Below are 25,591 nucleotides of genomic sequence, written 5' to 3' on the forward strand. Positions count from 1 at the left end.
AGCGCCAGTGATGGTACCGCTGGTGCTACTTGGTGGCAGCCGACAGAGCTTGAAATCCCCAATAAATCAATACCCAGATGGTTACAAAGCAAAGCTTCCGCTGAAGCAGGTTTTTTTTTTTTTTTTTTTTTTTTTTTTTTTTTTTTTTTTTTTTAGTTGGTTTTTAACCTTCAACGTGACCGAGGCTAAAAAGGACATCCCTTCCCTACACCTCCTTTAGAGCCATGTAAGCTCACGCACATTTCGCTGTTCCCATGCGGTAATCAGGGGGAAAAAAAACGGGATGGGGGAGGGGGTCAGTGGCAATGCGATCGCCTAAGGCTCCCCCAGGGCAGTCCTGCAGCACCAGGCAGGCGGTGCCCAGCGAGAGCCAGGCCCAGGCTGTGCTCCCCCGCGGCCCCAGGGGGCGAGGAGCGGTGTCCGACGCTGTCCCCCACCGCAGCCCGGCTCCCAGCGGGGCAGCCCGTATTGAAGCGCCGCGCGGAGCCCGCACACGGCAGCAGCAGCGCCGGGCGGAGGTCGGAGCGCAGACACCTGTCCGACCGCACGGACGTCAGCGGCGGCACCATGGCACGGCAGCACATTGGCACGGTAGTACCATGGCACGATGGCACCATGGCACATTGGCACGGCAGCACATTGGAACATTGGCACGGCAGCACGGCGCTGCGGGGCGGAGGGGACCCGCCGCGATGGCACCGCGGTCCAGCCGCAGCACTGCGGGAGACCGCGACGCAGCCGAGCCCCCCACCCGGTGCCGGCGGGGGTTCGGGGTAGGGACGAAGGTCCGGGGAGGTGCCGGGTGCCGCAGCCCCCGCCCGCGCTTACCCGGAGCAGCGCAGTCGGCGCACGCCGCGTTGCCCGGTCGCTGGAGCAGCTCGACCAGCGCCTTCCTGCTCCTCTCCTTCGCCATGGGGGCTGCGGGCGGGTCCGCCGCGGTTAGCGGCACCTCATCGCGGGGCGCGGCGCGTTGGGCGGCGCCGGGGCTGCTCCATGCGGCCCCTCGCCCCGCGCAAGGTGAACGGCGGGAGGGGGAGCGCCGGGGCGGATTCTGCCGCGGCCGCCTCCTCGCCCCGCAGCCTCTCTCCTTCTCTCCTTCTCTCCCTCCCTCCCGGCCGGGCACGGCGCCGGTTCCGCCTTCCGCCAGGCCCCGGGGGCCGGCAGCTCCTCGTGCCGCTCGCCCGCGACCTCCAGCGGCCGCTCCCACCCCGCAGTGCCCGGTACCCCGCCGCGCTCTGCCCTTGGGATGCTCCCGCTGGTCGGGGCCACCTCTTTCCCGGTAATGTCTCTCTCCCGAGCCCACCCGCTCTGCACACCAGCTCTCCTTCACCGCCGTCCTCAGGTGCACCCCGGCAGGATTTGCCCCTCCAGGCGCTGGGGATGCCGCACGCCGCCGGCACCGGCTGATGTGAGGGTCCCCGGGGCATCGCGGCTGCGTTGCTGGGGCCAAGGGCTGCAGCCGCCCTCGCACCAAGGGGCGAAGGCCGTGTAACAGCTCGGGGCGGTGATGTGGGAAACCCTGTGAGAGGAGGGATACGGATCTGCACCTTCGAGGCTGCCGTCCTCACACCTCATCCCTCCTGTCAAACACAGGCTGTGGGCACCTGAGTGCTTGTGGTCCACACAGCCCTGTCCGCTCCCTTAAGCCCCACTGTGCTGCTGTGGGGCAAAGGCAGCAGCACCTGGAGGCTCCACGTAGCTCTGGGAAACCTTCCAGCCGTGCAGCCTCGATCTCACCAACCTACACGGACATGAGCGGAGCCACAGGTTCCGGGGAGAGCCTTGTGCAAAGAAAATAGCATTCAGCCTTAAATAGGGGCAAAATCGTGGCCTGATGGGTTTACAATGCTCCCCTTGTCTGGAATACATTTTCCTGAATGACCTTTGCATTTGTGCTGTCAGGCGAGCGACTGTAACAGAGTCAATTTCTGATTGTTCCCAACTGACGTCAGGCTGCTCCTTGCTGACTCTGTGCAGCGCTGCGCCGAGGGTTGCTGCTCGTACACGTGTAGGCTGATGACATCTGCAAACTCGTTCCCATGCGAACCGAAGGCATAATCCCAAACAGAGCCCTTCTGTTGAGGTTTGGAGCCGCAGCCTCCAGCTGGTGTGGCTGCAAGCAACCTTGCTTGTTCAGTCCCTCTAACCTGGAGCAGAACACCAACACCCACCAGGGGCTTAAACCCATGGCAAGGAGTTAAGCTGGTTCCCCACAGCATCACAGCCGCGGTCCTACCAAACCCTGCCATGTAGAGCTGGTGGGATTGCTCCTCGCTTACAGGAGCAGAGCTCTAAACCCAAATCATAAGGCAAGTTTATCATCTGCACCTCAGACCCTCCCTCCAGCTTTCCCAGCGCAGGCACTTGCTGAATGCCTCATACAACAGCCAGGATGCCACGAGTCATTGGGAACTGAAAGGGGGCAGGGCTGGGGGGGGGGGGGGGGGGGTTAAATCTCTGTTTAGCTTTCCATTAAGTCTTATTGATTCTCTTAATTTTTGTTCTCCTGGTTGCTAGGCAATCCCTCTCTGCGTGCTGGAAACCAGGGCTGCAGACAGAAATTTATATCTTGTAATAAAATCAAATATAACGGAGCCTGTTGTCAGTGATGGGAGGGGAGCGGCTGGCAGAGGAGCGGCTGCGCAGCGGAGGCGCTGAACGGAGCCAGCCACGATCAACCCGCAGCCACCGCAGCGCTCAGCTCCCACCACCACCACCGAGCTCCCCACGGTGCAAGTCCTGCTCCCAGCATCCAAGTGGGAAACAGCACGAGTGGATGGACAGAGGAGGAACGGAGGGAGGTTGGAAGAGGACCAAACCATCCAGAATTGAAGATAATCTTCTGTTCGGTGGGAATGCAAGGCTCAGCCCCAGCCTGTCCACAAGGGCACCCCCATAGGCTCACCCCTGGTGCTAGAGGATCCTAAGGGCTGGTGGCAGCTCAGCTCAGGTTCACTCACATCTCAATGCTCCTCTCAGGAGCTTCTCCACACGCTTTCCCTGTATATGTGACCTATCACGGAGGGTTTAATGAACTTGGTCCTACTTCTCAGGGAGCCTCTGGCTGTATCATCATGGGATCAGCCGTACCAATGTGCCATCCTTATTCAGATGGCATCCGATGCTCCACTGCTGAGTGACTCATCGAGTCTGATATAATTCTGTCCACATATGCACACAGATCCACATGTATTTATGTGTACAATGCACTTGTTTATAAACACCCACACTTTGAGCTCAGTCTTTTCTACATCACAAGGTTGTTGTCTTAGAAACAGACGATATCTATATGACCTCCCAAGGTGCTGTGCACAGTGGTAGCCAGGGCAGCCTGGAAATGCTGGAGCGTGAGGGCAGGAGAAAGGATGCTCAGAAAGGATGCTCACCTCTTCATCTTCATGGTGGCACACTGCAAACGTCCAAGCTCTCCCCAGTATATCTTCTCCTTCCCCTCCATAATTTTCAGTTCATTTTTCAGCCCTAGCCCTGAAATGGCTCTATCAGTGTCACAGTCACTCAAACACACACAGGTATTAAACTCAGCTCCTTCTGTGACCTGGGAGCACATTCACACTGCAACAACATTACACATTCCTGTGCAAACAGTGAACCCTAACAGAAATATCAATAATTCATGCCACTGCAACCGCATTCAAGCACAACTCTGGAGCAGCAGATACAGCAGCCTCGGTCCCTTCTGCTTCCTCAGCACTACAGCAGAGGCAGCTCTTGCAGCTCAGGGTTTGTGTGCACAAGCCGTAGCACTCACTGACCGCTCCCATGCTAAAGCAACTCATTTCAGTTGCAGCGTGGTTTCCTGTTCAAATGAAAAGGAACATAAAGGCATCCCTTCCTAATAAACCTTTACAGCTGTCTGTATTAATGTATGTGTGTATATATATAATTTATTGGGTTATTGAGTTAAATGAAGACTGGCAATGTCTGGGAGGGAGAGGAATGCCATGAAGCAGAGCTCAGAGCAGGGTAACTGCAAACCTTGCAAGTGTAAATCTGATACCAGCACCAACTTGCTCTGATTTTGAGCAAATTGCTGCATGGATCCTTGCAGGGTTTTCTCCTTCTTTCAGACAGGAAAAAAGCACACAGTCTGTGCTTGTTTGGGATCTGTTGACAGAGTTTAAGGTGACAATGCAAAGGAAAACGGTGCAAGGCAGCCCAAATAGCAGATCCAACACCTCTGCCTGCAGAGCAGCTCTGCACCTGCAGCAGCCCCCAGTGTCAAAAAGGTGTCACACAGCTCTCCAAGATGGGGAGTGATTTGCAACTCAAAGTTTCACCACATCTGCACAGTGGCCAACTCTGCTGCAAAGCTCAGAGCAAGCAGTGTGAAAAAGCAGCCTGTTCCTCCCATTACCTACTATCTGCCTGGGTAACATTGTGCTCCACCAACCCATGGGAGACAAAACAGGGAGAGTGAGAGCAGGAAGGGGTTGCAGAGCATTATTTCCCTGCTGATTTACCTGGGCACTATCTTTCAGGTTTCTGCAACTCTACTGATTGCAAGTTTTGTTCCATGGCTACACCCCGGAGCTCAGAGCTGCTCTCCTGCGACCACACTGCCACAGAAAGGAAAGTAACCTTAACCACTGCTCTCAGCTCACTCATCACACGCTCAGGTCTGTCCTGTTTCTTCCCTCAGCTCTTCTTTTCCCCTGGGCTCACTGCAGAAACGAGCTGGTTTTGGAATGAATATACAGAGGGGCAAGATCCTCACTGGGGCTGCAGGGGCTGCTCTGTCACACTGCAGGGTGGCTGGGGGCCCAGACATGTCCTGGAGAGCAGCATGAGGGTAACGGGGATTTGGATCTGTTTGCTGCACAAAGGAAAGTCTCAAAACAAGAACAAACAAGCAAACAACACTGCAAAACTCCTTTTGCAGTTGTAGTGCATCCATTTCATAGGACACAGAGGACAGCACAGGGAATGGGCTCCACGGCTGCTGCCATATGCACCTGACTGGAGTTGTGCTGCCTAATGACACTGACAGTTTAAATTAGACCAATGTAGTCAATAATTCACCTATACCCACATCACACCACTGCTTTTAGTGTTATTCCTGATACATAGAAATTAGAAGACTTAGGTCTGAGGAAGTCCTGAACAGAGAAAGCCAACATATGTGTGAAGAGATCAATACATCAGGGCCCCAGCTCCTCCGAGAAAAGCAAGCAGTTATTCAGAGCTTGCCACCATCAATTCAGCCTGAATCAGGTTTGACATGCAAACTGCAGGGCAAACACTCATCGTGGAAATTGCTTTTGCTCAGTTCCAATAACTTAATCTCTTCCTGGCTCAAATGCCTCATCCTTCCAGGAACAGCTTGGAGGCATTCAAGTGGGAGATGGCACTGCATGATGTCCCATTGTGGGGTGCAGAATGAAGCAGACAAGGCAGCTGCTGTGCGGCCTGGGGGACTCAGTGCAAAGGGAATGATGGAGAAGCTGCTCACAGGACTCGAGATGGTATTTGAGCCTCCCCCAACTCAACTTTGTCCATGGGAAGTCAAGGACTATGTCCTACCCTTCCTCTGGCTGCTGGTGGGATTGTTTGGATGTCACTGCACACCCTGTAACAGCTCCCACAGCATCAGTATACAGAACGTGCTGTTCGCTTGTTTATTTCAGTGTGCTTTGCCAAAGAAAAATCAGCAAAGAATTAATTAACGGCAATTATTTCTAGCAACAACAGAGCAGCCCTGCTCCAGAAGCCATGAAAACAACATCATGAGACCCCTGTGGCTGAAAAGCCTTTATAAGCAGGTGCAAAAATAAACAACTTTATGGCAGACTATAAAATGAGCCCAAGCCAGGTTGGGGAATGGCAGGGGAGAGAGTGACAGAACAGCCATTTTAGTGCTGATTTGAAGCAGCTGCCCAGGTGACTTCTGTGAAAGAGCTTTAATAACCAAACCAGCCGTGAGCAGTGGCACCAACCTGAACCAAAGAACCAGAGGCTTAGAGCTGCCATAGCAAATTTGCCATACCAGCCAATGTTATTAGTGCTGCTAATATGATTTAGTCTCAGCCAGTCCAACCTATTAGAGCTGTGATTAGAGCAGCATCAGTTTCAATGATAAACATCCCTCCTCCCTGTTACTATTTGCTAAAACAAGCCAAAATAAAGCTATCAATCCAGTCATCTCTCTGCTTCAATGAGTCCTTCAAGCAGGCACCACCACACCTGCAGGTCTCCTGGTGTGAGCCTTGAAAGGATGGAATGAGATGTTCTGAACTCGCTCTCATTTTTCACCCACCTGATACTTTTTCAGCAGACTGTAAGCTCAACATTGGATTCTTTGACCAGAAATTGCACACCTTGCATCACTAAAGCTGTGTGGTACCTGACTGTGTCTTTGTCCTGTACACGGATGGCCCCACCAACCACATCCCCATGTGAGAAAGCCAGATGCACCTCCTGCCAGAACTGCTTTCTGGGAATTAAATACTGGCTCTTCAACAGCTTTATGAGTGCAGGATCTCACCCACAAAGCAGCAGCTCCACCACCTCTGCCAGAGAAAAGAATTTGAGTACAGTCTGTACGAGAGCAGATGATCCACATGGGGGCATTGATTCTAGTGAGGTCTCCATAAATCCTGCTCCTCTCAAGAAAGTCGGGATTTGACATTAGATTCAGCTGAGCACTTGCAAGGTCTGAAGCATTGCACAGCATCACATCAATCCTCACAGCAGCGCCAGCATCCCAGATTCTGCAGCACTGCGATCTCCTGCCTTGTCCTGAGGAGGGATGCAGCGCCTCCTAAGCTTGTTGAAACTCAGAACAGTTTGATAACGGAGAAATGCAAATGGAACAACCCAAAACTGGGCCTGTCTGCTTTCCAGAGCACTTCCTCTGTGTGACTGCCTTCCCATATGCCCTCCTCCATTGGCAGCTTTACAAGAATGATTAAAACCAGGCGCGTTAACAATTTCTTGCTGGAACAGGGCTTGCTAGAGTCGAGGACACCAGGAATTGGAGCTGTCAGCTCCTAGAAATTTACTAAAATAGCCAAAGATCTCAGTTGCCCAAAGGGACTGGCTGCAAAAGCCGCCACCACTGCCTACATTTTAAAATCATCAAGATAAAGTTAGAAGCCTGATTCATTCTGGATACTCTCCTTTACTTCATTACCCTGCTTTCTTTTTGTGAGGCTACTTTACATCGCTGCTGCTATCAGTCTGTCATAATTCCTATGACCTGAATAGAAGAGCACCTGCAGCACCGGGTGGTGTAAGGCACTGCTCATTATCAGCCAGCAGGATGCAGCCAGATGGACCACAGCGTCCCTCCCACGTCAGTGGAACCTTACTTACTCTGTGTGGAAGCTGGGGAAGATTATTCATGCAGACAGGTACATATCCCACCAGTGCTGGAACAGCACAGACTGGATTCAGCCCACCAGAGCTGTTTTACAATCACAGCTAAGAGGCTTTTGCTGGGCTAAAGTGAATGCCACACTTGTCTGGGGTGTCTTTCATGCAACCAAGCCCAGCAAGAATCAACAGATATGAAATTGATGTACCTGATGATGCAAGTCCCAAGATCTCTTGGAATACAGGGAATAAAGAATCCAGCAGTGAAACAGTCTGTGCAGTGCTAGGGAGAGAACATCAGTCTCTATGAAAAGTCAGAAGGAACCTCTCCTTGTGTCACCATCAGTCCCAGGAAATAAAAAGATGCACCAAGGTTTATCAAGTCCTCTGTACACACACGTTAACTTTTAGGCGACTTTCTAAGATCTTGTTTCTAGCAGTGATCACTTTTGCATTTCAAGCCATATGGCACCAGACGGAAAGCATTTTGTCTTGAAATCTGCTAGCTAGAAAACTGCTGCATCCTGACGGAAATGCAGCATTACCAGCCATTCAGAGAAGCAGAGTCATTAAAAGAATAAAAGAACCGGGAAAAGATTAATCAGACATCCAATCTCCATTGAAACACTCAGAAAAGGGAAAATAACCCTTGCAGGTACCTTCTCTGAGTCTTCTGCTTTCTTAATCTGAGTCAGTCTGAGAAGGTAGAACAAACTGGGAAGAATTTGGGAGAGGATTCAAGACCTGCAAGGACAGCCGGCTGCACCCACTGCCTGTCCATAACTACACTTGCTATCCCTCTTCCAAGGGGGACAGCCCTTCCTTACCACAGAGGCACAAGCTGAAGTCTGCTTATGTTTAAGACTTGAGGCCATGGCCCACTTCCAGCACAACAGCAGGAGGTTCTCTTTGCACAGGCTTTTGTGCTTTTCTGGTTTTAATCGCTGTTTTGTTTTGTTTTTTTAATCAAAAGAACTCTTAGAGCCTTGGAATTGTTTATTAAACCCTTTCTTCCTTGTTCTGCAGCTCGTTGCTATTGTTTGGAGATAGACCTAGAGGGTTGGCTTGCAGCAACATTCTCTTTCTGTAAATAACTGTAGCAACCAAGGTTAAACTCTGTGGTTGAACTGATTCTAATCTGAACAAAGAAAGGGGGTTTGTGTGTGCAAGGTGCCAGCACACACAGCTCTGCTGTTCTGGAGCCCCCTGGGGACTCCCCAGGACAGGATCCCAAGCAGCAGAGCAGCTAGTTATTTTATAATAGCGGTTTGGCTGGAATAAAAGCTCAAGGAAAGACTATCATGGCCTCCTTATTTACTGTTTTCTATTATTGTTTAACAGCTTACATAGATCTTCATTCCAACACAGTCAGCACTTCCTCCTGCTTTAGGCTATGCCTTCCACACCTGTACCATTACATCTCAACAGGCATTTTGTACATTAATCCAAGCTGAACATCATTTTGCAACCGTTTGCATTTCTCCAAGTCCCAGGGACTGTCAGCAGGTGGTGCTTCACGGCAGCCTTTGGAAGGCAGCACCAGCACAAGCAGGAGCACTCACCAGCTTCTCACATGAAGATTAATACACTTGTGTACGAGTCACCTTGCTTCTGGTGTCACACATAGCAGAGCAGCTCATTAACTCTGAAAAAGCTACATAAAGAAATCAGCATCCCTGACAAAGCTGCCTCCTCCTGTACCACACATACTGAGCCTCAGCTCAGCACTTCCAGAATAAACTTACCCAACCTGGCATCAGCTTCTGGAGAGCTTCCCCCTCAGTACAGAAACAGGAAAGATTAGCCACAAACTTACGACTTGTTTGGTTTACTGTACTGCTGTCATTGTAAAGGAGCACAAAACTTGATCCCATGAGCAAAGCTAAAATAAACAAGTTTTAGAGAAAGGTTTTAATTAATGGTCTGTGTGTTGGCAGGAATAAATTGAAGAGAATTCTGGGAACTTCCCCCACATGGCTCTGGTGTTGCAGTGACTTGTCCCCAGAGCAAGTCAGGATTGTTTGACACCAGGCTCAGCATTGATTAATGACCTATTTTTCCACCACTTCTCAGTTACATTAGATCTCAATCGAAAAAACTGATAGCCCTCACCAACTTTGAACTCACCTCACAGTTCCACAGAACATACCATCTTCTCCAGCTAATGCCTCACAGCCAGGAAATAGATGCTCCTGTCAGTTTCCTGAATTTTCATCTATCTGCTCACAGCCTTTTGTCTTGTCCTGGCATGAAAGGAACAGCACAGTGAAGGTGACTCACCACACTGGAAGGCAGGATGAGATGTGCTCGTGGATCTGGATGATGATATCTCTTCTACAGGCTGGTGAGAGGTGCAGGATCCCAACCCCAGCAGCCCCTGCTAGGATGGAAATTACTACTTCTGCAGTTACTGTGTGAAGGATGAAGCACACTGTGCCCATTTGGCAGGTCAGCAGCACAGTCAACCCATAGCATACAGGGTCCTGCTGGCCACATCACAGAGGTGCTGGGGGAGAACTACAGGCAGCACAAAGCACTGTCTGTACAGTCTCTAACTCCAGCTCAGCAGGCTACATTGACACTGAAGATTTCTGAACCATCACCCCTTCTATAGTAACAGTATCAACTGTCCCAAGAAAAACATAAAGCAACCCCTTGCTCATATTCCTGTGCAGAGTAACACAGGAAAGAAGTAACAACCTCTGATTATTCCCCACTGCTGCTGGTTTTCTGAATCCCTTGTAGGTGCGTCACTTTGCAACAATCACGGAGCACGGAAGCATGAAATTTGATTGCTTTCAGCCGAAGATGCTGGCAATTACTTTAATTTTTATTCAGCAGCACTAAAAGAAAGCTTTTGTTCAGCAGCTTAATATGAAATCTTTTAACATCTGTTTCAGCAATAGAACCTCTGCTTTCCTTTATGTGAATGCACTAAACTAATCAAAAGACAGACCTTAAGCAGTGGAATGAAGCAGCCAAAAACACAGAGCAGCAAGCAAACTGAATGCTCTTTTCAAACAGAGATCTGCTCTGAGCTGCCTGCACTCCTCTCAATCAGATCAGACCTGAGCAACAATTTAAACCTAATTTCCGCCCACCAACATAAAGGGCAGTGTGTTGTCTTCTGGTTAAATGATGAAATAAAGGTCAAACGTTGGCATAGGAAATAAAAGAATAACTAGTGGGGAGGCTGGAACCACAGCCTGGTAAGAAGGAGATCACCCCAGAGAAAGAAATTAACACCATCATTTAAGAAATAGAAATTTACAGGTACTACAGCTTTATTTCCACCTGAAAAGTGTCTGGTGTAAGCACATTAGTAATGCTTACATAAGAATAACGAGGTGTTCACAGAGGTGGAGGGTTGTTGTGTTGCTGTTGCAAGAGCTTACAGTCCTTGCAGACACACAGAACACCTCAGGCAACCAGTTACCTGCTATGTGAAGCAGTATCAGTGATCATTAAGAGCAGGATGGAGAATTTAAGAGGAGGAAGCTAAGAAACACCTCAGGATAGTACACAAAGGCAGTGCTTTGAATTGCTTGAACGATCCCATTCGAGGATAGAATGTTTTGGAAGCAAAGGCTCCTTCACAAAGCACTTCCTATAGCAATATACAGGTGGATGTACCACACAGAAGACACATTTCCTGTTCATGTGAGAGGTAAAGCTCCTCCTCCATCACAGCTCCCCACCTTCTGCTTCCGACTTCTCATCCATCAGATCCTTAAATCCCAGCTTTTCCAGCGGTTCATCAGCCATGAGCTGCCTACGTCGGAAACAACACAAACAACGCGTTTGCAGAACAGATTCTACCACAGAACAGCACCGTATCCTGCTTATATTTCCTACTATTTGCCCTATAGAAACCCACAAAGAAACCTGCCTGTCCATGCGGCACTGCAGATAGGCCATAGCGCTCTGCCGGCACGGGCCGCTCTCGAAGCCGCTGTCCCGGAGGCACTGCATGAAGCGCTCCTTGAAGGCGCTGCACTCCCCTACAACACACAGAGGAACGCCGGGATGCCGCCGGGTTCGGCCTGGAGCCAGCGAGGAGCTGAAGGGACCCGGTTACCGCACCGAAATGATCCAGAGGGAACGCGCCCTTGTCCGGCGGCCGCGGCTTGAAGCTCTTGGCGCCGAAGTTCATAGCGGTAGACATGGCGGCTCCAGCAAGGCGGGCAGGTCTCGCGAGAACGTTACCACGTCGCTATGGAAACTCAACATGGCGGGGGTGGGCGTGACGTGAGGCCTTTCCTCAGCTTTAAGTTGATTTTGTGTTAATTAAATGAGTGAAATAAGCAGAAGTGATGTGAAACGGGAGGGAGGAAAAAGAAAGAAAACAGCTGCAATTGCTGGGACGGCCATGACGGGAATATTACCTGCAGCAGCATTTAAAGGGCTTTCTTTATGCTCTGATCACTTTCTTATTTGATTTTTTTTTTATTTGATTTGATTTCTAAGTGGAGATTTGAGATTATAAGTGGAAAATGACACCGTGTTCTGTTACACAAGCAACAGGTTGATGCAGCCTGAAGGACCAGGTTTCATTCATTAGTGTGTTTTCAGGGCTACGAACAACAGATGGCATTTTTATTATTATTATAGGGTAAATAGCACTTTTCCACTTGACTTCATTATAACAGTTCACAGCAAAAAGGAGATTCTCCTTTTTCATCAGCTCACACAACTAACTGAGGAGGCCCAGGCTCCTGATTCCAGCTCCTCAGCTCCCATCAATGCTTCGCCCCCATTGAAAGGAGAAACCAAAGGAAAAGATCTGCACAGATCCCACAGTGGGATAATCCCCAAACAGAGCCCACCCTGAGCAAAGGCTCCATCACCTGGCTGTATTCTATTCATATGTTTGAATTGCCTGTTGATCAACACTGTGTCTTCCTTTGGAGTCTTAGTTCATGGCCAGGTATAACAGCAGGTGTGTGGTTGTGCTTACTTAATGCTTTAGTGCAAATGCCAGTTGTATCTTCTAGAGTTTCCTTTAAAGGTAAGGTTTGTCTTAGGTTCTCATACAAGTGCTTTAGCAGTTTAGTGTGTGTTTTTTTCCCAAGGAGATCAAATAAAAACTCCATTAGGTAACACTTGTTAAGGGGAAAAAAATCTATCTCATTTGCAGATTAAGCCAATGAAAAGAACTCAGTAAAAGCAGAGCCATAAAGCGGTACCACCAACAAAGAATCAAATGCTTCCCACATATAATCCTCCAAAGGAAGAGATTTCATGGCATGGGGGGAGCTGAGAAAAAGGTGCCACTTGTACAGGATAGATCAGGTCATTTGCTGAGCATCCAACAAGAGCTTCTACCCTGGAGCTCTTGACACAGGTTAGAAGGCTCAGAATGGGTGATTCCCTGAACTAGGGAAAATCTTGGGACTTACAAGTTTAACCTGATTTAACAGCTTGAATCAGAGCTGTTAGTCATTAATTATGTACTAAAGCTAAAGCTCGCTCTTTTACAACCTTGTCAAATCAAAGGGAAAACCTTTAGCACTGTACAGCTTACCTGTCAGCTGTACAGATGCACCTGCAGATGGGCTTTGCACTCACCCCACGCTGCTCTGGGAAGCACCATGTCAGAACAGCAACCAGAGCCTCTTTTCCTTGGTGGGAGCATTGCAAAAGGCTGTGACTGTTTTTATTCCCTCACCTTGCTGCATCTTTACAGAGCCTCCAGCTCCAAGCCAACACGTAGCTAATTGGAAAATAATTTATCGACAAGCTGCGAAAGCCTTTGAGTAAAGCAGGAGGCAATTTTACAGCTCAGCTTGGTATAGCTGTAAGAAATGAATCAGTTGAACAAGACCAAGCACATTCAGGCACTGGAATTTGTGCCCTTGAGACTGCTGTTCCCAGCTCCAGCACAGAACACACCTCAGAGAAACATCCTTCCAGCAGCTCATGGCTCGCCTCACCCTCACACCGTCAGCTCTCCGCCAGCTCTTACATAAAGTCTCTTGCTACATCACTGCCACGGGCTGTTGTAAACCATTTTTCTCCCCTTTAATTCAAGTTCCTAGACAAGCAAAAATGTAGATTATTGCCAGTAGTCTGGGGAACGGGGTTTTCTGTTATGGGTGATTAATGAAACATCATTGTTTTGCACTTAGGGGGAAATCATAGTTTCACGCCAGTGAGGTCAGGGCCTTTAGATGCTATGTGCTCTGCAAAGGTGTACAGAACGATAGATCATTTGCTGTGATGGCTGAGTCAAAGCCCCACCAGGGCAGAAGGGAACACAGCAGAAATAGGACCATGGTGGTAAAAGCTGAAGCAAATTATGTTGCAAGTTGCAATTATGGTATACCAAAACCCCTTCTCTGTCTGCTCCAAGACAGGGGCCTCAAAACTGAGATGCTGGAACACTGGCTCTAGATACCTCCCCACTAATCCTCCTATCCGCTATGTCCCTAACTGCTCCTGGATTAATACTACTTTGGCTGTGCTGTGTTGGGAAGATTGAAGCTGCAGACCTGGGACAAAAAGAGCTCAGTGCTGGTGCTCAGTGAGGAGTTGGAATTCTTCAGCCCCGTTTAGGAAATAAATTTGTCACAACCTGGACTCCCCAGCATTAACTTCTTAGGTTGACCTCGGACACAAGGAGCCAACTGCAGGTATTTTTATAGGTGTGCATATTATAAAGCACATCACCAGCACCAAGTCCCAGGATGTGCTGCATTGTTTGTGACACAGTGAGGCTCCCAAAGGAATGACATCAGTTTGAAAGCAATGCTTTTAAAAGGAGCAATGCTTCTGTGAACAGTTTGTTGCTAAAAGAGTTAAGGACGTAAAGTATGGGAGACAGCAAGCTCTGCACAGACAGTATGTTAAGCCCATGCAGAGGTTGGTTTTAAATGCTTTCCTCCAGACCCATCAAACAGAATTTATCACAATCCTTCAGTTTTTGGAAACTTGCTGTAAAATGATTTTTCAAAGCATATTTTCGGGGGTTTTCCTTTACCAAAGTAGGTGTGTAACAGACTGATTTGACAGGCAAATGAGTAGGAATCCAGTACAAGTTTGCCTACAGCAAACACTGAGCAGTATCCTGTAGTGATCCCACAGAAAGACTGTTTTGCAGGATGGGGAGAAGCAGGTGGAATCCAATAAAACAGTGCAATAATTACTGGAAAAAAAAAGGAAGGAGGTCAAAGTCTGAGGCTTTTGATTTCTTTTTGCACTGGCATTTGTCAAGGTGAGCAAAATCCCTTGGCGAGGAGCTACCTGAGTTTTAACACATCTGAGTCTATAAAAAGGTTAATGTTTAAAAGGGTTTATGTATCCCTGATAACAGTGCATGGCTGATAGGCATCTCGTGGTTGTAAATTTGTTGCAGAGACTTGCAAGGCATACAAGCCCTCGGTGTTCACTCGTGGTTTATTATGTTATCAGAACTCATTGACTGAGTTATGACTTTATAATAGCTCTTTTTCTGCATTATCCACCTGTTACCATAGCATTATTACCCCACGTCCCATTAGAAGATTGTATCCAGATTGATTCCAGATGAACACACAGAAGTTAGATGAGTGAGGCTGTTTAACGTACAGGGTCCTTTCCTAAGAAGAACCGATTATTTCCCTGAGCTATGCCCACAAATCCTGCCTTCCTGAAGGTGGTATCGGTTCTGGCTTGTGCTGGTAGAAAGACAAAGACACTTGTGGGCAGAGAACAGAATTTACCACCCAGCCCTGCAAGCCAACAAATTGGTTGGCACTGCTTAGGAGTGCATAGCGGAAGCCAAGGTTTGTGAGGAAGAGATGGAGGTGAGGAAATGGCATTAGTGGTACTTTAAAACTGCTGTGATCATCTCCCATGGAGACCTCATTCATCCTGTCCAGGCGGGGCTCCAGCAGGCTGCAAGTCCATCAGCTCAGTGCTTGAGAAAGGATTTCATGCTCTCTTATCACCAGGTACAACTGGTGTTTGTAGCAGTTGGAAAGCCCCTGAGAAGACTCTCCTCTCTATAGCAATAGCCACCTCTGCTCCAGTCGAAGAGGACACAGACAGAGATCATCTCACATCCTGAGAAGGACACAACTATCTGTTGTCCCCCCACCTTCCCTTGCACTTCCTAAACCTCTTCTGCAGGATAAATCCCCTTGTGAAAAATCTCCCCTCCACCCCGATAACCAGCTATGGAGAACAGGCAGACATGCAGGCACCTTTTTTCATGTCAATCTAATTGGAGTTTATTGATTCCTCTTGCCTCCAGCTAATGTACTTTTATTATTATTAATAAATAATCATCATTTTTCCATCAGTGGAGCCCGTGCCCGGGAGCCTTGGAGGATTCTAGCAAAAAGTATTATTAAAATAAGGATTTCTAAAGGATGGAACAGCAGCACAGCCCCATAATTGGACAGAATATGCAAGTGGGGAGCAAAATATCCCCACCTGAGAATATGCGACGGAGCATCACATTGATTTCTTCCCCTTAGGCCACTAATTACAGCTGTGGCCTCCTGCTGATGATCCTTTCTGCATTGCCGACATCCCCCAAGGACACAAAGGGTGCGGGTGGCTCTCGGTGAGCTGTCACCCCCCCAGGCACGCTGGCTCCTGCAGGACTGTGCCCTGGCATGGTGGATGACTCAGACTCAGTGCTCAGGGCTTTGTGCTCCTCCTGGTTGGCAGCCGCTCTGCAGCTGCTCCAAGCAGCCTCTCTCCTCTGCCCAACCTGCTGCCCAGCCCTGCTTCACTCCCACCCTAGGTCTCTTTCCCACCCTAGGCAGAAGTCTGCAGGTCTTTCCTGGAGGACTGCACATACCTGCTCTTGAAAAGGCAGGAACCACCACACCACCATAATAGACAGAGCACGCTGCCACTGACCAGTAGGCTGCAGAATAGGGACTGAAGTGATTTCAGGGGCCTGTTGTGATGGTCAACAGAGGACTTGCAGGACAGTAACAGTGTCTGCCATGAAAACACTGGGTTGCCCAATGAAGTGATTTTGCTGGCATGCTGGAAAAGCAAAGCTTTACCTGTGGGGGGACCAATGCGTTTCTGCAAGCCTGAAGTCAGCATATCGTGTCAGCTCTATCCCATCTACTTGGTTGGCTTTATGTTCTCCAGGGACTTCCTTGCCATCTGTCCTCTTGCCATTACTGAGAGCTTTCCTTCCCATGTTCTTCTTCTCCCATTGACTGTCCAGTGCTCCAGCCAAGCCCATGCACCAAGACAGCCATGGGAGAACCCAGCACAGCCCTTCCTTCTGCACCAGAAATCACATGGACCACAGCATGCACATAACACTGGAAAACAAACACCTTTGCGTTGTTCTTGTAGATGAAATAGGAGCTCCAGATTAAGTTAATCCAATTTTCTCAAAAAAATAAGTTGCCTTTTTGGCAGGTAAAAATGTACATGTGGTCCAAATGGAAGTAAACAAGACCTGAGAGCCTTTTTCTCTATGCAAAGCCACATCCCCACGAGGTGTGCTCAGGTGATGCCAGAAGGGCTATAAAGGAAGCCCCAGGATGCTCATGCCCACACTCTGGTTTCTGATCCAGCCATGGCCATAACAAGCTTGCTGCAGTGTGTGGCCAACAGCTCTCTGCTCTATCTGGCAGCAGGGCTGGCCGTTCTCCTTTACTTCACCACCAGCTGGAAGAAGAGAGTTCACAATTTGCCTCCTGGGCCGCAGCCTCTTCCTCTGATCGGAAACTTGAATGTGGTGGACCTGAAAAAGCCATTCCAGTCGCTGACAGAGGTAGGCTGGGAGCAAGCAGGCAGGGGGAAAGCATGCAATTCCCAAAGCAAGGAATGCAGCTAAGGAAATGGAGATTTGTCTGCTGACAATGGGGAGACCCAGTCCTGCTAAGTTCACCTGGGCAGCCACAATGAGAGGGCCTTGCAGATGCTCAAATTCTGCAGTTAGTGGTGGAAGAAGGACTTCCTGGGCCATAACATGCAGATTTCCTACAGCATTCAATGTCCATCAGCCTTGATTTATGGTTCCACCAGGCTTGTGTAGAGCAGTTTCAATGGCCATATGACCATAGGGAAAGTCACCTACTTCTGGCAGTCTCCTGAAGGCACCGGATTCACTTCCCCTAAGCTCCCAACCAGCTTTAGGCTTTCAGGTGTGCTGCATCCAATCCTTGTGTTGCTGCGTAAAACCAGGGCTGACACCAAGAAGTCCCAATGAGAAGAAATAACCAAAGACAGGCTGGGAGGTGGCTGTGATGCCCTGCCCCAAACCTGCTACATGCCTGTTCGCTGCCAGGGAGGCACGAACCAGCGCTCATGTTATTTCCTGAACTGTCAAATGGTCATTTGATGAAAACAAATTTAATTTGTCTGGTGTAATAACAGGAGCTGCTTCTAATCTGAAATTCAATTTTCAGTATGCATCTAATGCATAGCAAATGGTAACTCAGGCATGTCGGAAACAAGGAGACATTTGGAGCGGATGGCTCGCAGTGTTTAAACTAAAGCTAAAATACCAGTGAGTGATTAGATTGTCAAAGCCACTCTTCTGTGTGACAGATGACTCATATTTAATTCCCAATAAAAGCCCAGTGCTCCTGTGACATTATCTACAAGAGCAACGCTTCCTGGTTAGGCTGAACTTTCTGATGGCCAGCAAATAATTTTGCTATGACTGCAACACTACCTACCTTGCAATAATGAGGGACAAGTGCTGTCCTGAAAGAGTTATTGTCTAGCTTTGTTTTCGTAGTGTTTGTGGCTTCAGCCCCGAAGCAGTGCGCACACCCGTTTGCCTCAGGTCAGCGGTATTAAAATAAACAGCCTCCACACAGTAGTATTGCTATGCTGGCCTGTTGCTGCAGAACACCACAGGAATGCAGTGCTTTTTTTATTGACTGCTCATCTGATAGGAGCAGCGATAGCAGACACCTTGTTGTGCAAACAGGGCGCAAGCAGAGATGCTGGTAGTGATAGCTGTTGCTGAGCAGTTACAGTACAGCAGCACCTGGAGACCTGGAGCAGGGCTGGGAGGGTCACTGCAGGATGGAAACTAGCTGGGGAGGTAGTGTTTGGGTCCAGCTCTGGTTTAGAACGAATGTATTTATTCACTCTGACAGCTCTCCAAGCTATATGGGAACGTCTTCACCGTGCATTTTGGACCCAGGAAAGTTGTGGTGCTGGCTGGATATGAAACCATCAAGGATGCCCTTCTAAATCATGCTGACGAATTTGGAGAGAGGGCAGAAATACCCATATTCAGGAAAATGACACAAGGAAACGGTAAACAGCCTTTGGGTTGTCACTGGTTTTTATAGTTGGTCTGCAGAGACTGCAGAGAACGTTACCTTCTTATGACTGCCTTTGGTCTGTACAATCATGTACTGAGTAGCTCTGTAACAAGGCCTTACAAACAAGTATGGGTAGCGTAAAAATTTGACACTTTCATTTTAGGCATAGCATTCAGCCATGGAGAGTTATGGAAAACTATGAGAAGATTTACCTTGTCCACACTGCGAGATTTCGGAATGGGAAGGAGAACAATTGAGGTCCGAATCCTTGAGGAACTAAATTCTCTAATTAAATATTTTGAATCTTTTCAAGGTGAGTGTCAAGAATTTCATCAGGAGACAGAAAACGTGTCTAGCAGAACATTAAAGACTAACACAACTTTAACATTGAGCAAATGGTATCTGATGGTTAAAGTTCAGCATGTGCTTCCATAGGTTATTAAACAGAGGCCTTAAGACATTGAAAGCAGACTCCCTACCGTGCACTCTGGGTGGTGATTGGGATTTTTGTTCTGAGGGAGCTCAGAACCACATTTCCACAGGAACGTGACCGAATCTCTGTCCTTTTCCAATACCTGAATATGGCATTTTGCACAGCATTCCCTGATAATATCTAAGGCCAGCCAGCGGTTCCCTATCCCAGCAGCACACCCCTGAATCACAGGGCAAAATAGGCATCATCCCATCATCATTTTGCCTGAATTACAGGGAAACCATTTGACACGAAGATGATCCTCAACAATGCTGTATCCAACATTATCTGCTCTATACTGTTTGGAGAGAGGTTTGAATACGATGATCCAGCGTTTCTCACTTTGCTGAAGCTGTTAAGTGAGAATACCAAGCTGCTGGGCTCTCCGATGGTGCTGGTAAGGGCTTGATTTTAAGTCCTATCCCTTTGGGAGCATGTCTGATTGATGGTGTTTGTCCTCATGGCCTCCCACAACCTGTTCTTAAGGGGGGAACAAGAACACCACAAGCAGCACACACACCACATTGAACACACTGCAGCTCTGTATCCGCAACACACAGATTCCCTGGCCTCTGGGCTCCTTCTCTGCTGCTTATCAGTCAAATGCTAAAATGCCCTCCCAAGTGTGCCTCCAGAACTGAAACTGTCTGGGGGACTCCATGCAAAAGTGCCCACCTCTCATGGGAGGATGGAGGTGAGACCAAACTTGCTGTATACACCATGTCCATATGACACACCACAACGCTGAGCTCAGTGCAGCTCACATTTGTGATATATGTTCAAAACACCAACTAACCCAGGCTTCCATTGCTCCACAGTTATATAATTTCTACCCATCCCTTGGATTTCTCTTTGGAGCTTCCAAGACCGTGCTACAAAACATCAGTGAGCTGAGTGCCTTCCTCCAGAAACTTTTCAAAGAGCACCAAGAAGAATTTAATGAGAATAACCTGACAGGCTTCGTTGATGCCTTCATGATGAAGCAACAACAGGTACTTCAAAGCTAAGTCTGAGATTCTCTTGGCTCTGGCTCATTATTAGGACTGATCATCTGTCAGGGATGGAGGGTGAGTAAAAACAGAACTGAAGTGAGCAGAACATGTTGGAGCTCATCCTCATGGTGAGCAGTGCTGTATCACTGCATGACTCCGCTGGAACTGCTGGTTGTGTTTGTGCTGAAATAAGCTGCCATCCAACACATGTAGGGAGAAGACCATGCACAATCTCCCTGCAAGAATAATATGGTGGCAAACCTCACTGCAGTAACTGAGTTCTTACAGACCCATGTTCTGGATTTGGAGGCTGGATATACACAAATTCTATACAGTGTATATATACATACATATATATAGTGTCCCAATACTAAAATGCAAAACATTTTGTTTCCTACAGCATGTCAACCACAAAATCCTAAGATGCAGACAAAGATGGTGGCAATGTAGTCACCACCTGTATCACTTACAGCTGTTGCCTGTTTGTTTTGAAGGAGTCAGGGAAACCCCACAGTATGTTCCACGATGAAAGCCTGCTGTTTTCAACGCTGGATCTCTTTGCTGCTGGGTCTGAGACTACTTCTACAACTATGCGCTGGGGTCTCCTCCTGATGATGAAATACCCAGAAATTCAGAGTAAGGTTGAGAATTCTTCTTGTATGATATTCTTTTGCATGCATAAGGTTTGGGTTATGGAAGAGAGTGGAACTCATTCAGCACTGTTTAGAGTAATTATTGTGAGTGCTCTGAGGGAAATAACAACCACTGACTTTTCATCATGGCCAAACTGAAGGCTATTTCAGTTGTAAATGAGTATCAACTTCCTAATCCCTTTCCTCCTCACAAGGAAAAATTCAAGAAGAAATGAACCAGGTCATTGAACCAGGGGAGATGCCGAAGCTGGAGGACAGGAAAAAGATGCCCTACACAGACGCTGTGATACACGAAATACAAAGGTTTGCCAATATTGTCCCAATGGGTGTGTCACGATCAACACCGACCGATGTGAACTTCCAAGGTTATGTGATACCTAAGGTGAGCTCTGGGGCCAACAGCTCACACTGCACCAATGAATTACTGTGTTATCTAAAGCTGATAGGAAATATCTAAATACCTAGAGACACCTTGATGCTTTGTTTAACCTCCCATGTAGTTCTTTGTTTTGGATGCAGAACAACTGTTAGAAACATGTAGTGGATTGTGGTCTGTTACAGCCACTTGAATCCAGAATAACCAGACTTTAATGAAGTCACACTGGTTTGATTCTATTATGCCCAATGTGAAATCTATACTTCAGTATACTTCTTCAAAGATCTGTCTGAATCTGCAAGAAGAAAGCTTACATGGTGCAAAAGGAGACCAGCAAATACTGATAACAGTATAGCCACAGTGGGGCCAGGAAGCATCCTCTGGTTCTGTTTGCCAGGGCTCAGTCTTATTTGTTTCTTCACACGGGAAAAAAAGACAGCTATCCCAGCTCCCTTTTGCACCAAACAGCTGCTTCTTTGATCCCTTGCAGGGTACAGAGATTATACCGCTGCTGACCTCTGCTCTGAATGACGAGCTGCACTGGAAAACCCCGCATCAGTTCAACCCTTCCCACTTCCTGGATGCTGATGGGAACTTTGTTAGGAGAGAGGCATTTATTCCATTCTCCATAGGTGAGAGAGGTAATATGTGCCCACCCTGGGGCCAGGCTAGCAGCACCGTGTCTGCTGACCCCAGGGAAGTATGTAAGTGAAGGACACTGATAAGGCAGGATAAGAGGTTTCTGGCCATTGGTCCTGTCCACCACTGCTATAACCTGCTGTTCCTTGGGAGATCTGGCAGACAATGATTTACCCCCAGGCACCAAATGATCTCACATACCTTCAGGCTTCCAGGCAGCTTGACACTAAGTCATCAGTACCCCCTCCCCCCTCTCCAATATACACAGAAAAGGAAGGAAAAGCTTCCTACCTCAGCTGCACAGTGTCCAGTTTAGAAGGTCTTGGGTGCCATCACCAACAGTTCCACTGCATAACATTTACTTCTGGTTGTTTTCAGGACGAAGGGCCTGTGTTGGAGAAGGTCTGGCCAAAATGGAGCTGTTCCTCTTCTTCGCAGGCTTGCTCCGCAAATTTGTTTTCCAGCCCCCTCCAGGGGTGAACAAAGCAGACCTAGATCTCACTGCTGACGTCGGCTTCACCCTGACCCCCATGCCTCACCTGGTCTGTGCTGTGCCCTGCAAATGATCATACGACATGGAGGTAGTGTAGTGGGCAATTCAAGCTTGATTGCAAGTCTAGCTAAAGGGGGGAAGCTGTCTGTCTGAGCACTAGGAAAAGGGCACTGGGTTCTGCTGTTTGTCTCTTGTTCACATGATCCTTTCCAAGTACCAAGCTCTTGTACCCTCTGCACAATGCAAACCCTTCAGACACCTCTGAGCAGTGCTCCCAGACATGACCCACTCACTGAACACCAGAGATGCAGTTTGCAGGGCTGTTTCAAAGAATGACATAGTTTTGAGCCTCCTCTATGGACATAATGCACCAGGGGCTCGCGGCTGAGAGCCTCCGTGGGGAATTTCTCAGCCTGAATCCCAGCTGTATAGCAGAGCTGGTTATTCATGGCCCAATTGGAGACAGCAGATCCTTAGAGGGTCTAGAAGTCTCCCTGAGATGGTTGTTGAGCTGAGCCTTGGGCTGAGCTGCCATTGCGAAGCACAGCCTTATCTTTATCACAGCGTCGCAGACACTCGGGTGTGACATGGGCTGATGCCAAGAGCCAGGCATGGGCCAGCTATCAGGAAACTGCTAAGTGCTTTGGAAAGTGGGCTCGTTCCACATTGCACTGGATTGCACTTTTATACTGAAGAGCCTATTTATGAGGGGGCCAGTCTAGCAGCTTTCACACTAAGGCAGGTTTTTCTCCCACTCCCTTGCCTCTCTGGGACAGCAGTGGTGGGGGGACGTGGAGGGGCAAAAAGATGGGGATATGGCTCTGACACACATCCAGACACGCTCTGGGCCAGCTTTGTCCCTACACTGACAGAAAATAAGCAGCCACAGAAAGTGAGTGGTTTCTGAACCTGCACACGTGATGCTGCACACAAGCCTGAGGCAATGCTGCAGTCACCTGCATGGGAACCAATGTTACTAATCCAGAGCTGAAAATGCTCTCACTGCCAGCAAAGACCTGAAGTGCTGACAGAGTTCATAGGATTTTTCTCATAGCCATTAAAAACTGTAAAACTGGAAAGAGAGCTGTGTTAGGGCTTCCTACCCAGCCTGTTAATGTGCCATGAGCTTGGTGCATGGGGTCTGTGCAGAGAGCTGGTGTCAGCACAGCGGGAAGCCTTCCTAGGGCGGCTGCTTGGTTAGAACAGTTAATGATTATCTTCTGGAGCAGCCATTATATGTAGGAACTAGGAGCTGTGCTGCAGAGGGAAGGTGTGAAACCTGAATGATGGTGTGGGTAAGAGAGGAGGCTTTGTCTGTTAACACAGGCAGGAAACCAGATGGGTTAGAGAGTGGTGAGTCACTGAAGATGCTCTATGTTGCTTTGGAGTGAGAAAGGCAAGTCAGGATGGAAAGAAAAAAGGGAGAAACTGACAGTTATAGAGATTGAGGGGATGGCTGGGGCAAGGCTGGCACAAAATGTTACTGTCATCCAAACCTGGTCTGTGCTGCAAGTGGACGGAAAGAAAGGAGCAAGAGAATATGAAGAGATGACAAAGTAGTCCCTCTTTCTTCAGCCAAGGCTCTGACTCTTCACAGCTTTAGTTCACAAGTAAGGGCAGCACTCTGACAGCTGCACTGTGCTTTGTCCCAGTATTGCACTCGTATGTTCCCTGTGCTTGTACTGGGGCTGCACTTTCACTTGTGCTGTGCCTTGGGGCCAGCTCCAGCTTCCGATCCAGCTCAAGGAATCTGCTGAACAAGCTGTGTAACAAGAATGCCTTTGCTGCTCCGCTTGCTTACATTCATTTTGCTGCTGCTTTGTTTGCAGTCTAACTACTGCAAGCTTGACCTTAGCTTCTACTTAACAAATAAATATTTTGCTCTGTTGCTGTTGATCTATCTGGTGCTGCAGGATAAAGCAGATTTGGGGTCAAACTGATAAAGCTGGGCTGCACCTCCTTTTGTACGCCCACACGGAGTGCAGGGATCCCTGGGCAACACGCAGCCAGAACATGTTTAACAATGCGAAGTGTGAGCAATGCCCAGAGCCACAAACAGCTCCAAGGAAACCAGGCTGTTTCTAGAAGGTCACAACCAAAAAGGCTTCTTCAGTGCTTTGATAACCGTCCCTGCAGAAGTATCCCTTTTCCTAAGCACTGCGCAGTCCACAACTTGATGCCATTTATAAGAAGGGAAGAGTCTTCAGAGCTGATTATCTGGTGAATTGGAATCCTCACACACCTACAAGATGCTGAAGATGCCATGCCAGGCTTTTTCTTGCATTGGTCCCAAGGAGGCAGACAAGCATCTGAGATGGCTTTGGGTTCTGGCTATCATTTTCCTAAAAGGATTTACTGACTTGTGGAGAATTTGGGATAGGAGGAAAGGAAAACGGTGATGGAGAAGGAAAACCCTTCACACAGACAATGGTGTGGAAGATGTGTCTGTTTGCTTTAAGGAGGAAATGGAGAAGGGAGGAAGGAAGGGCAGGGCCATGCAGTGTCCCAGAGAAGGCCAGAGTCATCTGCTGCCATCAACCTTTCCTCATTGCAGAGGGAAAATGGAAAATTAAAGTGAATGGCAACACATTTAAGCTAATAAAGGAAAGAGATTATTTCTGCCCATTAAGAACTCGAACACCAGGGAATGGATACAGCTCCGTGTTCTTCAAGGTAAAAGCCAAGTCGGGAAGAAACACGAATGCATTGCCTTGCAGTGCTCACCTGGAGCCCGCAGAGCTCCGCTGCCCAGCAGGGCTGTGTGCTGGGTGCCGGGCAGGGCAGCACGTAGCAGCGTGGCTCCGCAGCAAAACACGTACCAGACGGGTTATTGAGACAGGAATTTCTTGTCATCACAACAGCTTGACTTACCTTTGTCATCTTAATGCATTGCACTCAGAGGTTGGTAGGCTTAAAGAAACCCAACGCGCTCTCCCCCTCCCGGCCTTTCAGACATAATTTAAATCTCTTTCTGAAAGGTTTTTTTATGATTTTGGCGGCTCCCAGGGCAGGGATGACATACCAGGAGCATGGCGGTGGCACGTAGCTCTAAGGTCAGACCGAGCCCTGCAGGAGCACACACAGAGCACAATGCCGTGCCCCCACCCTGTACCCTGTGCCACCCCGGCCCCACTTGCCTGCTTTGCACCCCTACCTGTGTGCTGTGTGCTGGCTGCAGCAGGGCTGAGTCACACCAGGCATTGCTCTAGAGAAAACCGTCGCCTCCAGCCCATTTCTTGGAAACTAATAAAAAAATCCCAGAAATGTTGCAACACATTCGCTGCTTCTGCCACAACCGCCACATCTCTGCAGCATGTGTGCACCAGAGCTGCTCCGCGACCATGCAATGCACCCTGCACAACAGGCCTGCTGCCTTCCCAACCCTCTTTGCTGT

General features: G+C 48.6%; 3 protein-coding genes and 1 long non-coding RNA gene across 4 annotated transcripts in view; 1 reads left to right on the forward strand and 3 right to left on the reverse strand.

Annotated features, from left to right (window-relative positions):
- Positions 1 to 1,118, reverse strand: part of ADAP1 (ArfGAP with dual PH domains 1) — a 36,186-nt gene extending 35,068 nt beyond the window's left edge. Inside the window, exon 1 of the mRNA XM_015876523.2 lies at positions 829 to 1,118. Coding sequence (XP_015732009.1) covers positions 829 to 913 — 85 coding nt within the window. The 5' untranslated portion in view covers positions 914 to 1,118. The remainder of the gene's footprint in view (positions 1 to 828) is intronic.
- Positions 1,119 to 8,289: 7,171 nt separating this feature from the next.
- On the reverse strand, positions 8,290 to 9,453 carry LOC107320572. The gene is made up of 2 exons (XR_001558316.1): positions 9,078 to 9,453; positions 8,290 to 8,986 (listed from the first exon to the last, which is right to left on the reverse strand). It is a non-coding gene; the product is annotated as an uncharacterized LOC107320572 (long non-coding RNA).
- Positions 9,454 to 10,567: 1,114 nt separating this feature from the next.
- On the reverse strand, positions 10,568 to 11,552 carry LOC107320571 (cytochrome c oxidase assembly protein COX19). Its single transcript, XM_015876537.2, has 3 exons — positions 11,416 to 11,552; positions 11,218 to 11,333; positions 10,568 to 11,100 (listed from the first exon to the last, which is right to left on the reverse strand). Exons 1-3 carry the CDS (start codon positions 11,495 to 11,497, stop codon positions 11,017 to 11,019), a joined length of 282 nt encoding a protein of 93 aa, XP_015732023.1. The 5' UTR covers positions 11,498 to 11,552; the 3' UTR covers positions 10,568 to 11,016.
- A 111-nt stretch (positions 11,553 to 11,663) lies between these two features.
- Positions 11,664 to 25,548, forward strand: LOC107320564 (cytochrome P450 2K1-like). The gene is made up of 9 exons (XM_015876519.2): positions 11,664 to 17,062; positions 18,402 to 18,564; positions 18,736 to 18,885; positions 19,281 to 19,441; positions 19,863 to 20,036; positions 20,531 to 20,672; positions 20,884 to 21,071; positions 21,556 to 21,697; positions 22,083 to 25,548. The coding sequence occupies exons 1-9, from the start codon at positions 16,865 to 16,867 to the stop codon at positions 22,268 to 22,270; spliced, it is 1,506 nt and encodes a 501-aa protein (XP_015732005.1). The 5' UTR covers positions 11,664 to 16,864; the 3' UTR covers positions 22,271 to 25,548.
- The last annotated feature ends 43 nt before the right edge of the window (positions 25,549 to 25,591 follow it).

This window comes from Coturnix japonica, chromosome 14, assembly GCF_001577835.2.
Source record: "Coturnix japonica isolate 7356 chromosome 14, Coturnix japonica 2.1, whole genome shotgun sequence".
Taxonomy (NCBI): Eukaryota; Metazoa; Chordata; class Aves; order Galliformes; family Phasianidae; genus Coturnix; species Coturnix japonica.

Coding starts and splice junctions, on each gene's coding strand:
- LOC107320571 (XM_015876537.2), bottom strand. CDS start 11,497: ATGTCTACCGCTATGAACTTCGGCGCCAAGAGCTTCAAGCCGCGGCCG. Junction 11,334..11,415: donor GTTCCCTCTGGATCATTTCG/GTGCGGTAACCG, acceptor TGTGTGTTGTAG/GGGAGTGCAGCGCCTTCAAG. Junction 11,101..11,217: donor AGTGCCGCATGGACAGGCAG/GTTTCTTTGTGG, acceptor CGACGTAGGCAG/CTCATGGCTGATGAACCGCT.
- LOC107320564 (XM_015876519.2), top strand. CDS start 16,865: ATGGCCATAACAAGCTTGCTGCAGTGTGTGGCCAACAGCTCTCTGCTC. Junction 18,565..18,735: donor GAAAATGACACAAGGAAACG/GTAAACAGCCTT, acceptor CTTTCATTTTAG/GCATAGCATTCAGCCATGGA. Junction 20,673..20,883: donor GAAATACCCAGAAATTCAGA/GTAAGGTTGAGA, acceptor CCTCCTCACAAG/GAAAAATTCAAGAAGAAATG.